The 16,215-nt window shown below is 45.7% G+C and overlaps 2 protein-coding genes across 3 annotated transcripts; one reads left to right on the top strand and one right to left on the bottom strand.

The window, feature by feature from the left end:
* Positions 1-302: 302 nt before the first annotated feature.
* On the bottom strand, positions 303-5,434 carry CD3D (CD3d molecule). 2 transcript variants are annotated; one of them, XM_033206276.1, is made up of 5 exons: positions 3,734-3,920; positions 1,551-1,769; positions 949-1,080; positions 645-688; positions 303-456 (listed from the first exon to the last, which is right to left on the bottom strand). In XM_033206276.1, exons 1-5 carry the CDS (start codon positions 3,786-3,788, stop codon positions 391-393), a joined length of 516 nt encoding a protein of 171 aa, XP_033062167.1. In that variant the 5' UTR covers positions 3,789-3,920; the 3' UTR covers positions 303-390. The 2 variants fall into 2 exon arrangements, with proteins under 2 accessions (XP_033062167.1, XP_033062168.1); XM_033206277.1 differs by lacking the exon at positions 3,734-3,920 and adding an exon at positions 4,097-5,434 and having other exon boundaries at positions 304-456.
* Positions 5,435-5,473: 39 nt separating this feature from the next.
* On the top strand, positions 5,474-14,867 carry CD3G (CD3g molecule). Its single transcript, XM_033206273.1, has 7 exons — positions 5,474-5,641; positions 10,520-10,543; positions 11,232-11,456; positions 12,028-12,159; positions 13,138-13,181; positions 13,900-13,983; positions 14,623-14,867. The coding sequence occupies exons 1-6, from the start codon at positions 5,503-5,505 to the stop codon at positions 13,963-13,965; spliced, it is 630 nt and encodes a 209-aa protein (XP_033062164.1). The 5' UTR covers positions 5,474-5,502; the 3' UTR covers positions 13,966-13,983; positions 14,623-14,867.
* Positions 14,868-16,215: the final 1,348 nt, after the last annotated feature.

The following is a 16,215-nucleotide window of genomic DNA, read 5'->3' on the forward strand; positions in this document are numbered from 1 at the left end:
GAACACAGCAGCCTGCCCTCAGCTGGATGAGGCAGCCAAAACCCAAAAAGGGTTGTGATAGGGACTGGAGTCAACAAGTAACTGTGGGAATGTGGTGGCGCAGACCCTTCACCCAGGGAGCCCTGTGAGCTAGAAACACCAGACAGCCAGGATGTGGCGAGAGTCACCCAACACACTGTCTGTGTGGGGCAGAGGAAGGAAGGAGATGAAGGAAGGAACACAAAGGTAGGAGGGCGAGATCCCAGACAAATCAGGACAACTCCCATGCCTTGCCCAGGAGCCTTAAGAAGTCCAGGCACCTGCTGAGTGAAAGAGGATATATTTATTGGCTGAGAAAGAAGGGAAGGTACAGTTGGTAATGGATGCTTCTAGAAGCCACCAGTCTCAGGGTCACTTGTTCCGGGCCCAGTTTCCTCCAAGATGGCTGTACTGAACATCATCTCGATCTCGGAGGGGCTAAGAGAGGAGAAGAGCAAACGGTCAGGAGGCAGGGTTAGAACTCTCGAGGAAGGGCCCCAGCAGGCCCCGACGATGAGAGTTCCTGTCTGACCTCTCCAGTCACACCCAGCGATGAACTCCACAGTAGGACCCTTCCCACGTGCAAACAGCATTCAGTGTCAGCCCTCCTTCCCCTCAAGGCTCACCTGATAGACCTGGTCATTCCTCAACAGAGCTTGTGTGTCAGCAGCTAGAAGAACCAGAGAGAGACATCAACGGCCGAGCAGATGGGACAGTGAGATCCACCCTCCCACACCCTCAGAAGTCTGCATGAGTGATATGAACACACAAGTTCTCTCAACAGTCAAAGTTCTAGGAGTCTTTAGAAGATTGCAAGAGTAACTCCCAGCTGAGACTAAACCTACCACCAGCCCCATTCCTTAACTGGTGCATAAGTTCACTGGTATACACACACACACACACACACACATGCTCAGCTCTTCCACTAACCCCCAGAGAGCCTTCCAGTCTCATGTCCAGCAAAGCAGAAGACTCCCAAAGCAAGGAGCAGAGTGGCAATGACATCAGTGACAATGATGCCAGCCAGGGTGGCTGGATCCAGCTCCACACAGTTCTGGCACACTGTGGCAGAAGGGAGGAGAGAGGAGAGGTTGAGAGCCTTTAAGATCAGGGAATCATCTCTGCCTCCTAGGGCAACACTTAGATCTCTCATGCTAAAATCCAAACTTCAATAAGACTCTGGGAGAAAGGCCTGGTGATGGCCTTGCCACACCTTCCTCCACCCTGCATCCCAAGGAATCCCTGAGAAGAGCCAAGAAGCAATCTCAGCTTTGCGGGGGACCTTGAACAAGGTGGTGGGCCAAACCTCTCACCCAACCGAGGCTGCAGTAACATGACCCCTACTGCTCTGTCTTGCTGAGTTAAACTCTCTCTTCCACTTTGAAGGTCCCCAAATCTGGCTCGTACCATTACAAGAGTGGCCTCACTTTGTTTAGAGAACAGATGGGCTCACCACAACCCTCTCTAGCCAGAAAGTTCTCATGTCCAGAAGCCCCATCCATTCCAACCCAAAAGGTTCAGGAAGCACATACTTCGATAATGAACTTGCACAGTAGATTCTTTGTCCTTGTATATATCTGTTCCATTACACCTATATATTCCTCGTGGGTCCAGGATGCGTTTTCCCAGGTCCAGTCTCGTATTATTTGTGAGCAGTGTTCCCACCGTTCCCTCTACCCATGTGACGCTGGTATTGCATTTCACAAACACTTTGTCCTCAAGTTCCTCTACAGATATCTTGAAGGGGCTCACTAAAGGGGAAAAAATATCACAATTGGAGATAGCTCTTTGGTCTGCACCAAGCCCTTTGTTCTGCGGAAGCTCATACTTAACAGAGACCATTTTCCTGGTCCAGGACAGTTTATGGTTTCTATCAAGAGAGACGGAAGTCCCAAGAAAAAGCCTTCAGAAAGTTTCCCACCAACTGCAGGGGTCAAGGGGGACATGAGGATGCCATTCAAGCAGAGGACAGGTATTGGGGCCTTGGTGCAAAAGAGGACCCCTCAGAGCAGGGTTGATCCAAGCACTTTCCTGGAAAGGAATCCAGACCGCTGATGAGGAGTAGGGGGAGCATGGACCACTGAAGCACCCGGAAGATATGGAAAGACAGAAGAACATTCTTTGGTTGGAAATGTCTGCATTTTTTCTTCAAGGAAACATCTAATTCTACTTTCCAGCCATCTACAACACTCCCACTTCAGCTTCTTGTCCTCATCGTTCCTCACTGCCCCTGCTCCATTGACAACCAAGAAAGTGGAGCTCTCAATACTGAAGGCTTTCGCAGGGTCAGGGATGGCTGTGGATGGAGACCAGCTGGTTTACCAGTTCCTGAATTACCAGCCCAGTGGTCCAGAAGGGGACCAGGGCAAATCCCATGTACAGTTTTCCACCCTTGGTTAGAAGGAGGAGAACAGGAAAAAAAAATTTATTGAATCCATCCCTAGAGCTCCTCACAAGTCAGGTGTTGTGGGAGACTTTTAGGGCTGGAGGTGGGTGTAGCAACATTTCAGATGCAGTGAGTTCCTTTGAAAGCCTGAGCACATCTCCACAGGCCACAGAGGCACTACAGTCTACGCCTCCAAACACGGAAAAGTAGAGTCTACATTCATTCATCCTGGGCTTCACACTCAGTCACAAATTTGGATACAAGAGCATCTTCTAGAAAACCCTGAAATAGCTGCTGCTCACACTTCTGAAGCAGGTTGGAAGAGTATGCATGTATGCTCAGGGAGACACAAGCACATCAAATGTTTCACATCCTACAGTCACGTCCTCTTCAGGGATCTGTCTCCAGTGGAAATCCTGAGTGTCCTAGTGCAGTCGACTATCAGGTGACCATTGGACCCAGTTTGCTTAGCATTGAAGGGGTTTCTGGGACATGGGACTTTCCATTTTAAAACTGAAATTGGCAAACTGAGATGAGTTAAAATCCTCCCATGTAACAACCCCTCAAATCTTCCCTCCCTCCTGCTCAACCTAAAGTTAACTTCTGTCTCAAAGCAGTCCCATGAGTGCTAGGACATGCCTCCAGGGGTGACATAATCATGGCCAAACGAACAAGAGTCCTGATTCCCGAGGCCATCAGCCCTAAAAGGAGTAGTGCAGGAAGTTGTGCTCCCATGGCCAGTCCCAAATTCAGGTACATACATACTGAGCTATTTCCTACAGATCTCTGGCCTAAGGCCTTCTGAGAGACATTCTAGGCCCACATGCACCCGTGGCTGGAGTCAGTCAAAGCCAAGAGCCTGTTTCCCAGACTCTATGCTACATCCTGGCCCTGCCCTCCTGACACCCTGGGGTGCCTGGTGAATTGAAGCTAGCACCGAGAAGCACTTTTTTTTTTTTTTTTTTTGAGATAAGGTCTCGTGGGGTTGCCCAAGTTGGAGGGCAGTGGCATGATCACATCTCACTGAAGCCTTGAAATCCCAGACTCAAGTGACCCTCCTGCCTCAGCCTCTCAAGTAGCTGGGACTATAGCTGTGCACCACCACGCCTGGCTCATTCTTTTGTTTTTTGTAAAGATAGAGTCTCATCGTGTTGCTCAGACTGGTCTCAAACTCCTGGCCTCAAGGGATCCTCCCACTTCAGCCTCCCAAAGTTCTGGGATTACTGGTGTGAGCCACCGTGCCTGGCAAGAAACACTTTCAAGTGGGCCTCACTCCCAACAGTAATGTCCCTCTCAGGTCCCTTCCCCCCGCACCTGGAGTAGCCTTACCTTGGGAGAGAAGGGTAGTCAGTACCAGGCCAGACAGAAACATGCTATGTTCCATCTCCCAGTGGAACTCATCCAGTAGATAAAGCCAGGTCACCGAACTATCAGCCTTGGTGAGAGCTGCCCTCCCCCAGCTGACTCACAGGTACCGGAAAGAGAAGAGTGGGGGAGGAACTAGAAGATGTCTGCTTCTCTGCTTTCTGCCGTTGATGATGGGAAATGGTCAGGGTGGGGGTGGGCTAGGGGTAGGGTAGGAAGGAAGCAGGTGTAAATTGCTCTATCTCTGAGCAGGGAGCTGGTAGAGAACATGGAAAAGGTAGCATGAACTTTAGCGTCCCTATTGACAATGCAACTACATTTACGCACCACCTAAAAACCGCCGCATCTCGAAGTCCCTTGAGAGAAGCCGTCGGCCCCATAGCGCAAGCCGCAGCAGCTCTACTTCTCATGGAGGTTGATCTTTCTCAGGACCCTTCACTAGGCAGCCAGGGACACCAGCTCTAGCAGCTTCTTGTCAGTGGGAGGCTGGGCTTTAGGGACCCCAGCCACAGATTTGAATCCTGGGTCCAATACTGCCTACCTGTGGGGCCTGGGCCAGCCATGAAATTTTTCAGAGTCTTATTTCATTAGCACCATTATAAGGATTCAAACAAGATGTTTGCATGGTGCCTCACACATCATATGTGCTCAATAAGGGGTAGTTATTAATAATAATATAATTGACTCACAGGCAATATTGAGCCTCCCGGGGAGACAAATGGACGTTTTTCCCCTGTGGCCTACGAGGATCTGAAACTCTTCACACTACTGCAGTTAGACTGTCACTTATCTGGGAACAGAGTCATGCCTGTCTTACTCACTGCTATATCTTATGCCTGGCACATAATGGGAGCTCTGCACATTTTTGTTGGCTCACTGACTGACTAGCTGAGGGAGACAGGGGCCTGAGATCCTAGACATTCAGTCCGGGCTCTGGCCCCTGAAAATGTGCTGGCCTGTCCTCAGAATTGTTCCACCGATTCCCTTCCAGGCACCTATTTCATGATCTCAAAAGAACAGTGAAGCCAGGTGCCGTGTCTCACGCCTATAATCCCAACACTTTGGGAGGCTGAGGCAGGAGGATCACAAGGTCAGGAGTTTGAGACCAGCCTGACCAACATGGTGAAACCCCGTCTCTACTAAAAATACAAAAATTTGGTGGCGCGTGCCTGTAATCCCAGTTACTCAGGAGGCTGAGGCAGGAGAATCGCTTGAACCCAGGAGGTGGAGGTTGCAGTGACCTGAGACAGTGCCACTGCACTCCAGCCTGGGCAACAAAGCGAAACTCTATCTTAAAAAAGAAAACAAAAAAAAGTGAAAAAAATTCCCGAATGAAGGCCTGGACTGAGGTGGCTTTCCATTCGGAGGTCCAGCCCCAGGAAGCTGAGAGTTCCTCCTAAATTCATTACCTATAGCAATAACAACTAACAACGAGTAACAACTGGCTACAATCCTAACAACCAATGACAGGGACACTTATCCCCCTCATGAAGAAATGGTCCCAGTACCATCTCCCACCCAGCATCCATTGCAGTTCCCTGTGCAAGATGAGTCTCTGAGTGGGAATCCAGCACTCTCTCCCTCTCCTTCCCCACCACCTCCACCCTCCTTAACGGAAAAATAAAAGGCATCTGCACCTGCAGCCCTGCTGAGGCCCCTGCTACCCACACTTGCAGCAGAGGGTGGAGGCTCTGGGTTCTTGCCTTCTCTCAAGGGCCCCAACCCGAACGGTGATGGGTGGAGCCAGTCTAGCTGCCGCACAGGCTGGCTGGCTGCTAAGGGCTGCTCTGTATTTTTGCCAGAGGACAGAGACTGACATGGAACAGGGGAAGGGCCTGACTGGCTTCATCCTGGCTATCATTCTCCTTCAAGGTAAGGGCCTACTAGGGGTCTGGCAGCCTGGGGAAGGGCTCAAGGGAAGAACCCATCACTACTGAGACAGGAATATTGGGATCCCTAACCTTGAGCCTACTTCTGCTGTCACCTTAGAGTTCAAAGAAGGGCAAAACGGAGCCTCTTAACTGTTCTCTGCTAGAGAGAAACAGTGTCCCATGGAGGAGCAGGAATCCTTGTCTCTGAAAAATGCAAACAGAGTACTTCACTGGCTAAAGAGAGGACCCTGTTACCGCCATCTTAGATTTGAACGCAGCCCAAAAGGGCATAGGCCAGGAAACTAAAAGAAAAAAGTATATGTTCCCTACTTCAGAGCTGGGGGTTAGCAGTCGACCTATGAAACGTCCATTCACTCAGTTGGGCAGTTGGCCAACTGGTCAACAAAGATGGGTGAGATCCTAATACGTGATATGCCATGAGGAAATAAAAATGAATAAAACACTTATGCTCCACAGAACCACAGTCTCATTGGAGAGATTAGTTTTCATGGTGCCAGACTGAGTGTATGGTACAGCATAGGTGCCTGCATGAATACTCCGTTGGAAATATCCAACAGGAAGTGGATGAACTGGGTTGATGCCTGGAGTCTGGACATACTGGGAAAGTTAAAACCATGGAATTTGCTGAAGTCACATAAGTACTATATGAGGAAGAGGGGACTGAAGATGGAACAGTGCGGGCACCAATTTTAAGGGGCAGTTAGAGAAAAAAAAAATTCCAGGAAAGAGATAAAAGGAGAAACAAAGAGCTGAAATAATCAAATGTATGCACTACCTTGGAAACCAAGGGAGTAGAGAGCTTCTAGAAGGAGAGAATTACCAAGAGTATAAAATGTTAAAGAGAGCCCACTAATATAAGAATATATTTAAAAGTTTAAGTCTGTGGGATGTGGCAGAATATGCATCATGGGTGATTTAGCACAGTTTCCGTGGGGTATTGAGAGTGGAAGCCAAGTGAAAATTGGTAGAAGGTGAAGGTCAGGTGATGAGGTCAGCAAGTGTAGACTATTCTTTAAAGAAATTTGGATGAGGAGGGAGAAAAGACTGGGTGGTAGGTCGAGGAGGAAGTAGAGTCTAAGAATAAATGTTTCTGAGGGTGAGAGAAACTTGAGCACATTTCTAAGCTAAAGGAGAAGATGATGAGTAGAGCAGGGTCCTGGAGTTGATGGTGGAAGGACAGTGGCAAGAGTGGGGTCAAGGCCGGGCGCGGTGGCTCAAGCCTGTAATCCCAGCACTTTGGGAGGCCGAGACGGGTGGATCACGAGGTCAGGAGATCGAGACCATCCTGGCTAACACGGTGAAACCCTGTCTCTACTAAAAAATACAAAAAACTAGCCGGGCGACGTGGCAGGCGCCTGTAGCCCCAGCTACTCCGGAGGCTGAGGCAGGAGAATGGCGTAAACCCAGGAGGCGGAGCTTGCAGTGAGCTGAGATCCGGCCACTGCACTCCAGCCTGGGCGGCAGAGCGAGACTCCGTCTCAAAAAAAAAAAAAAAAAAGAGTGGGGTCAAGAGCACAGAGGGGAAGGCAACGTTACCTTACCCTCTAAGACCAGGAGAAAGGAAGTGCAAACGGCGCTGGCCACAGATAGGTTTATAAAGGGAAAGGAAGCTAAAGGAGAAAGGACAATAACAGCTTCCGTGTTCTAAAAAAATCCAGGTGGGAGGCAATCCCACCTGCAGAAACTGAGCTGGGTGATGGCCGGTTGGGAGACTTGAAGAGGACAGTGAGAGTTTAGAATAGAATTATTTCTGAGAGAAATGGGATGAAAAGTCAGCTAAAGACAACACAGGTTGAGGAGCAACTCTCAAGCCTGGGTGAGGTGGCTGCATATCGTGGAAAGAGCATAGAGTTGAGCAGTAGAAAACCTGAGCTGTGGATCCAGCGTGGACACATAATGAGCTATGTGTACTTGAACAACTCCTCCACTGTCTGGGAGTTCTCACGTCAGCCAATCCAGAAATGTGGCAGGGATGGGCGTGGTGGTTCACGCCTGTAATCCCAGCACTTTGGGAGGTCGAGGCGGGTGGATCACCTGAGGTCAGGAGTTCGAGACCATCCTGGTCAACATGGTAAAACCCCATCTCTACTACAAATATTTTTAAAATTAGCTGGGCGTAGTGGTGGGCGCCTGTAATCCCAGCTACTCAGGAGGCTGAGGCAGGAGAATTGCTTGAACCCAGGAGATGGAGGTTGCAGTGATCCAACACGGTGCCCACTGCACTCCAGCTTCTGCGACAGCATGAGACTCTGTCTCAAAAAAACAAAAAAACAAACAAACAAAAAAAAGAAATGTGGCTATATGACATCTTAAGTCCTAAAAGGAAACGTCACTCAGATATGCAACATTAAAAGATGTCAATGGGCCAGGCACAGTGGCTCAAGGCTATAATCCCAACACTTTGGGAGGCCAGGGAGGGAGGATCATTTGAGCCCAGGAGTTTAAGACCAACCTGGGCAAAAGAGGGATACCCTGTGCCTACAAAAACTACAAAAATTAGCCAGGCATGGTGGCATGCACTTATGCCAGCTACTTGGGAAACTGAAGTGGGAGGATTGCTTGAGCCCAGGAGCTCGAGGCTGCAGTGAGTCATGATCGCACTACTGTACTTCAGCCTGAGTGACAGAGCAAGGAAAAAAAAAAAGATGTCTCGAAAAAAATTTTTAAAAACTATGTCAACGATCAGTGCAATCTCCTTTCCTGAATCCAATTTAGAATGAGGGATATCTGTCTTCTCTCAGTCTTCTGACCAGGTGGTCAGGAGAATAACTAGTTAGAAACTTCTTTATCTGTTTGTCTTGCTTTTTCTCCCATTTGCTCATTTATTCATTTGCACATTCATTCAACAAATAAAGTTCCTACCATGTTCCAGGCACTGCACTGGATACTGTTCAAAGATAATCCAGCCCTGCATGAGGTTCTAAGACGGTTCACTTCTTTTATTTCCATTATACTTTGACTCATGACCACCTCTCCCTATCACACACACTCCATGACTAGCCACACTACCTCTCTTGTCCTTTTTCAAAGCTGTATCTTATTCAGCTATTCTTTCTACTCAGAATGCCTTTCTCTGTCTGGTATATTCCTGCTTACTCTTCAGGGCCCAGACAAATGTCATTTCCTCTCTTAAGCTTTCCCTGACCCTCACCCTTGGTCAAAATTAATAGCTTCTACCCTTTTTTCATATGCAGTCATATAAGCACTAAAAGATAATGTATATGTTCTATTAAATTAATTGCATATATGTTTTAATTTTTTCACTTCGTCATAAACTTTGGAAGCAGCAGTTGATTCTTCATATCAGCACTCTTTTCTTTCATAATATCTAATTTTAGGTCATCATAGTGCTCGTTAAATGTTTGGATTAAATCTAATTGAATTGAATCCAAGTGCCAGATCTCTGTAGTATGTCTACCACGCAACTCTACTACCCTAAGGTTTTGTTTGTTTGTTTGTTTTTGTTTTTTCGAGACAGAGTCTTGCTTTGACACCTAGGCTGGAGTGCAGTGGTGCAATCTCAGCTCACTGCAACCTCCACTTCCCAGGCTCAACTGTTCCTTCCACTTTAGCCTCCTGAGTAGCTGGGACTACAGGTGCATACCACCATGCCAGGCTAATTTTTTTGTATTTTTTTGTAGAGACAGGGTTTCACCATGTTGCCCAGGCTGGTCTCTAACTCCTAGGCTCAAGCAATCTGCCCACCTCAGTGTCCCAAAGTGCTGGGATTACAGGCATGAGCCACTGCTCCCAGTCAACTCTGAGTTTTGAGACAGATTTGAGGACTAATTGAATAGCTAACTTCCCTGGGACATCCAGGGTTTCTACAAAAAAAGGATCACCAAGGCTGAAGATTTTATAAGGAACTCAGCCTAAAGGCTTTGGATAGTGCACACCCACTCCTTGCCAGGGCATTAGCTGCTCAGGGAGCAGAGTGTTCTCGACTGGATAGGCAATATCCTTACTTACATACATTACAATACAATTCTGATGCTAACCCCCCAAATTAGTGTCAGACCCTACAGGTTAAGAGCATGGTTCCCAACCAGATTGCCCTCACTTTAAATGCCAGCTACAAGTTCAGGGGACCCCAGACCACTCACACTTCTGACAAACTGCCTACAATCTTAAGGATCCCCATGACCCTTCTCATTGATAATTTGCTAGAATAACTCACAGAACTTAAGAAAGTGCTGTACTTCCTATTTCAGTTTTATTAAAAAATAAAATCAGAACCAGCTAAATGAAAAGGGCAAGGTCCAGGAGGGTCCCGAACACAGAGCCTCCATGCTTTCTCCCCATGGAATTAGAACACATCACCCCCAGCACTCTCCAACACTCTGCCAGCACATTGATGGGTTCACCAACCAGGAAGCTCCACCAAGTTTTTATTGAGGTATCTTTACATATGCATGATTGATTAAATCATTGACCACTTGACTGATCTCAATCTCTAGGTTCCCTTCCTGGGGCTGATACCACTAGTTTCCAAGCTGCAATCCTCTTACCATATGGTTGGTCTTGACCAGCACTATCCTGAGTCATTGCCATGGCATAAACTCAGGTATGGTCTAAGGGTCCACCACAGATAACAAAGCCACTCCTGTCACTCATGAAATTCCAAGGGTTAGAAACACCCTCCCAGGATACCAGGACAAAGATGAGACAAATTATTTATTATCACCTTGAATTCAGTTGGGTGATCTAGTCTACAATACAGATAACTAAGTATAGATACTATAATTTTCATGGATTTGGATCTTTCTTCATGTTGGCGTTAAATAACCATGGAAATACTTCAGGGCATCTGAACAACTCCATGCCCAGCTAATACTCTATCTCTCTTCTGTCTTTACAGGTACTTTGGCCCAATCATTTGAAGGTAGGAGAAATGGCTTATTTCTATACTCAGACTCAGAATATTGATGGAAATTTGGCTTCCTACAAGAGTAGTCCTACATGAGCGAACAGTTTAGAATGAATGAAAGGATGAGTATAGATAGGTGATGTCACTATTGTCAACCAAATCAGTGACCTGACATAACCTTCTCTGGGCAGCTTGCCTGTAGCTAAGCATTTAACTGGTCTCTTACAGGAGAAACAGGACCCTAGTAGCTAGACACATCTCAAACTGTGACCCATGAACCATCAGGTTTTGGTGTCACTTGGGATCCTGACCTCAGTCTCTGTCAATCCTTCTCTTTAGTTCATCTATTCTACCTAAAGTGATCTCATCATCTGGTATGCTGTTAGCAGTTTCTAACCTGTATAGTACCTTCCAAATAACATGCCCCCAAATTCCAAAGTTTTACCACTGCTAATTACAGCAGTCTCTTTTATTCTTCATCCCCTGATGCAGATATTGGCGTCATCTGAGAGCATGTTAGTAATGCAGAATCTCCCCTCCCCAGAACTACTAAATAGCACCTGACATTTTAACAAGATCCCCACGTGATTCATGCGCACATCGAAGTTTGTGAAACGTTACTCTAATGATCTCCTGGTAGGCAGAAGCAGGGAGAATTTCAGAGGCAAGATCCTTAATAGAACCATGGCTTTTCTCATTTCAGAAAACCGCAAGCTTAAGGTGTATAACCAAGAAGATGGTTCGGTACTTCTGACTTGTCATGTGAAAAACACAAATATCACATGGTTTAAAGAAGGGAAGATGGTAGACATTCTAACTGCACATAAAAATAAATGGAATCTGGGAAGTAATACCAAGGACCCTCGAGGGGTGTATCAGTGTAAAGGATCACAGGACAAGTCAAAAACACTCCAAGTGTATTACAGAAGTATGTAATCCCCTTTGGTCTGTTCGTCGTGAAATTAATCAGTATTTGCTGCTCTGGTGAGCTTTTTGTCTGGAGTGAAAGTGGAAATAGATCCTCAACAGTGAGATTATCACCGGCTCTCTTAATTTCAGTTTGCCTCTTTTAAAATACTATAAGATACTTCCCTCACCCTATTTGAAAAAGCACAGCCAGTCCTGTAAAACTTTTTTATCTTTGGATGGGCTCCATGCATTCGAGCCATTCAGCACCTTCTATAAACTGAGTTGAATGAAGGGGTTGGGGAGACAGGGGTGATCATGAGGTGAGCAGCAGTGAGGACTAGAGCACAGTGGAGCATGAAGAGCATCTAATCTTTGTTCCACATACTCCATGGGCTGCCCCAGGAATCCTGGGGAACTGAGGAACATCAAGATGCATTGAGTTTTGGCGCAAGGACTTTCCCTTGCCCTGCCACCCACAAAGGAATAGCCTGCTGCCCTCCACAGGGGCATTATTGCTGATAGGCAGGAGAAAAAGATCCAGGAAAAACAACTTTCACACCCTGAAGGTTTTTCTCTCCTTTTCCCCACAGTGTGTCAGAACTGCATTGAACTAAATGCAGCCACCATATTGGGCTTTGTCTTTGCCGAAATCATCAGCATTTTCTTCCTTGCTGTTGGGGTCTACTTCATTGCTGGACAGGATGGAGTTCGCCAGTCAAGAGGTAAAAGAATGCTCTCAGATGAGAGATGGGACCACCTGAGACCCTCAGCTTTCCTCCTAACATTACATACCCAATAGAAGAGACTGAGTTGGTGCCTCTTGCTAATGTGCATAGTTGGGTGAGGCTGTATTTCTTTGAGACAGGAGAAAAGGATACTTGGTGTTATCACAGCATGTTCACCTGTCTCAAGATACAACTCCCTCTGATTTATCCTCTGTGTTAAAAAAAAAAAAAAAAAAAACTGGCTGGGCACGGTGGCTCATGCCTGTAATCCCAACACTTTGGGAGGCCGAGGCGGGCAGATCATGAGGTCAGGAGATCGAGACCATCCTGGCTAACATGGTGAAACCCTGTCTTTACTAAAAATACAAAAAATTAGCGGGGCATGGTGGTGGGTGCCTGTAGTCCCAGCTACTTGGGAGGCTGAGGCAGGAGAATGGCGTGAACCCGGGAAGTGAAGCTTGCATGAGCCAAGATCGTGCCACTGCACTCCAGCCTGGGTGACAGGGCAAGACTCCGTCTCACAAAAAAAAAAAAAAAAACCTATTTTAAGTAAACCCTTACATACAGAAAAGTGAATCACAAGCATACAGCTCAAAAAAAAAAAAAAAAAAATTCACAGAGCAAACACACCCATGCAGTCAGCACATAATTTAAGAAAGACAATATTACCAATGCCGTGGAAGCCCCTTCTGTGGTCACTCCAGCCACTAACCATCCTCAAGAGTGAGCACTGTCCTGACTTCTAACAACAAGGATTAACTTTGCTTGTTTTTGTTTTTGTTCTTTATGTAAGTGGACTCATATACTAAGTATTCTTGTGAGTAGCTTCTTTCACTCAACAACATGCTTATGTGCTTTATCCATACTCTTGTGTGTATATAAAACTCTTATTGTTATTCAGTATTCTATTTTGTGAATATAACCCAATTTATTATGCATTCTACCTTGTGTGGATTCTGTTTCTTTTTTGTGCAGCTTCAGACAAGCAGACTCTGTTGCCCAATGACCAGCTCTACCAGGTAAGGGGATGAAGAACAAAAGAGACATTGCTGTAATTAGAGGGGCATGTTATTTGGAAGATCCTATACAGGTAAGAAACTGCTAACAGCATACCAGATGATGAGATCACTTTGGGTAGAATAGATGAACTAAAGAGAAGGATTGACAGAGACTGAGGTCAGGATCTAGTGAGCACAAGTTGAAGAACACACTGAGAGGGACATACAAAGAAACTCTCGACAGGCCGGGCACTCACTATAGACAGGCCATGGCTCACGCCTGTAATTCCAGTACTTTGGGAAGCCGAAACAGGCAAATCACCTGAGGTCAGGAATTCGAGACAAGCCTGGCCAACCTGACGAAACTCTGTCTCTACTAAAAACAAAAAAAAAATTAACTGGGCGTGGTGATGCACACTTGTAGCCCCAGCTACTCAGGAGGCTGAGGCAAGAGGACCACTTGAACCCAGGAGGTCGAGGTTGCAGTGAGCTGTGGTTGCGCCACTGCACTCCAGCATGGGCAACGGAGTAAGACTCCATCTCAAAAAAAAAAGAAAAAGAAAAAGAAAAAGAAAAGAAAAAAGACAGAGCCTCCATCTCCTTTTCCTCTTTCCATCCTCAGGACCATGAAGTACTACCCACTCCAAACTCTCACATATAAAAACATTCAATAAACATGCATCAAATTAATTAATAGAGGATGGAAAAAATGACCTTATGACTATACTGTCCTTTCCAGCCCCTCAAGGATCGAGAAGATGACCAGTACAGTCACCTTCAAGGAAACCAGTTGAGGAGGAATTGAACTCAGGACTCAGAGTAGGTGGGTTCTTCAATGCCAGTTCTAATAAAGGACCCTTGCATCAACTGCCCTCCCAATTGCTTCTAAGTCTAGCTCCCTTCCCTAAGCGGCTATAAGGATCAGACTCTGGGGATCAGGGATTGGGAGGTGGTTTGGGGTACTCTTTTATAAAAATTCTGGGGCCATACTGATTGTCTTGGCCTAGGAAAATATGAATTTTATGTATCTGTAAATCCTGTCAGAGCAGGGCCTCAAGCCATAGAGATGCTGAATATTAATCTTAACCTACATTAGAATTTATTTCTCATTATCTATACCATTAACATTTTGGGCTAATAATTATTTGTGATGACGGGCTAACCTGTGCATTGTAGGAGTTATGGAAGCATCCCTGGCCCCTCTCCACCAGATGCTGGTAGATTGTCCAGTGTGACAATCAAAAATGTGTCCAGACATTACCAAATGTGTCCAAACATCACCTTCAGGGCAAAATCACCCCTGGTTAAGAACCACTAACCTATATTAACCTTCCAATCAACAAGTCAATCCGTCAGAAGTTACGATTCAATTAATCTTTCTGAAGTTTCTATCAGGAAGACAGGGTGGAAAGCATTATTTGGTTTTTTTGAACCAATTGCAATTTTTCTTTTTTTAATCCAGATGTTCTCCTTCTATTGAGTTCCCAGAATCAAAGCAATGCATTTTGGAAAGCTCCTAGCAGAGAGACTTTCAGCCCTAAATCTAGACTCAAGGTTCCCAGAGGTGACAAATGGAGAAGAAAGGTCATCAGAGCACATTTGGGGTTTTCTCAAATAAAATAAAAATAAAAATAAGTATGGTGTTTCGGAAGCGCCACCTATTGGAGAAAATTGTAAAAGAAAAATGAAAAGATCAAATAACCCCCTCGATTTGAATACAATTTTTTATGTTGTGATTTTTATTTCGTTTTTGTATAGACCATAATTCACATGGCTCAAATATTCAGTGAAAGATCTCCACCACCATCCCCTGCGACCTAGTTGCCCTCTTCAGAGACATACTATTTTTCTTTTTTTTTTTTTTGAGACAGTCTTGCTCTGTCGCCCAGGCTGCTGAAGTGCAGTGGCACCATCTGGGCTCACTGCAACCTCTGCCTCCTGGGTTCAAGCGATTCTCCCGCCTCAGCCTCCCAGGCAGCTGGGATTACAGGCACCACCATCACACCCGGCTAATTTTTGAATTTTTAGTAGAGCCAGGGTTTCGCCCTGTTGGCCAGGCTGGTCTGGAACTCCTGACCTCAAGTGATCCGCCCACCTCAGCCTCCCGAAGTGCTGGGATTACAGGTGTGAGCCACCATGCCCGATCATAAAACTAGCTCCTTATATATCTCTCTGGAGGTATTCTAGGCATATATGAGCACATTCTCAAATACATACTGTCCTCCCTTCCCCTATCTTTTAGACAAATGATATCAAATTATACATCTTGTGAGATTATTGCATACCATTATATGAAGAACTCCTTTTTAATAGAGCCATATTGTACAAATAGACTATGATTTATTTAACCCATTATCTATCAATGGATATTTAAGTTGGTTCCAATCTTTGGCTCTTACAACAATTCTGCAATGACTAACCTTGTGAAATATCACTTTTAAAAATAATTGCATTGAAGCATAATTTACATGCCATTAAATCCACCCATTTAAGTGATTTCACCTGTTCTCATAAATTTTTAGTAAATTTAAGTAACTGTACAACCATTACCATAATCCGGCTTTAGGACATTTTCTTTTCTTTTTCTTTTTTTTTTTTTTTGAGATGGAGTTTTGCTCTGTGGCCCAGACTGGAGTGCAGTGGCGCGATCTCAGCTCACTGCAACCTCCACCTCCCAGGTTCAAGCAATTCTCTTGCCTCAGACTCCCCAGTAGCTAAGACTACAGTCACGCGCCACCTGGCCCGGCTAATTTTTTTGTGTATTTAGTAGAGACAGGGTTTCACCATGTTGGCCAGGCTGGTCTCGAATTCCTGATCTCAAATGATCTGCCTCCCTCGGCCTCCCAAAGTGCTGGGATTACAGGCGTGAGCCACCGCACCAGGCCCATAACTGTATTTTAATATAGCCATTCTATGGTTTTAATATGGTATTTTATTATGGTCTTAATTTGCATTTCCCTAGAGACTAACCATGCTGAGTATCCTTTCATGTGTTTATTAACCATTCATATATTTTTAGTGAAATGTCTATTCAAATCTTTTGCCCATTTTTAAG

Source organism: Trachypithecus francoisi, unplaced genomic scaffold, assembly GCF_009764315.1.
Source record: "Trachypithecus francoisi isolate TF-2019V2 unplaced genomic scaffold, Tfra_2.0 Lachesis_group8, whole genome shotgun sequence".
NCBI classification, from domain to species: Eukaryota; Metazoa; Chordata; class Mammalia; order Primates; family Cercopithecidae; genus Trachypithecus; species Trachypithecus francoisi.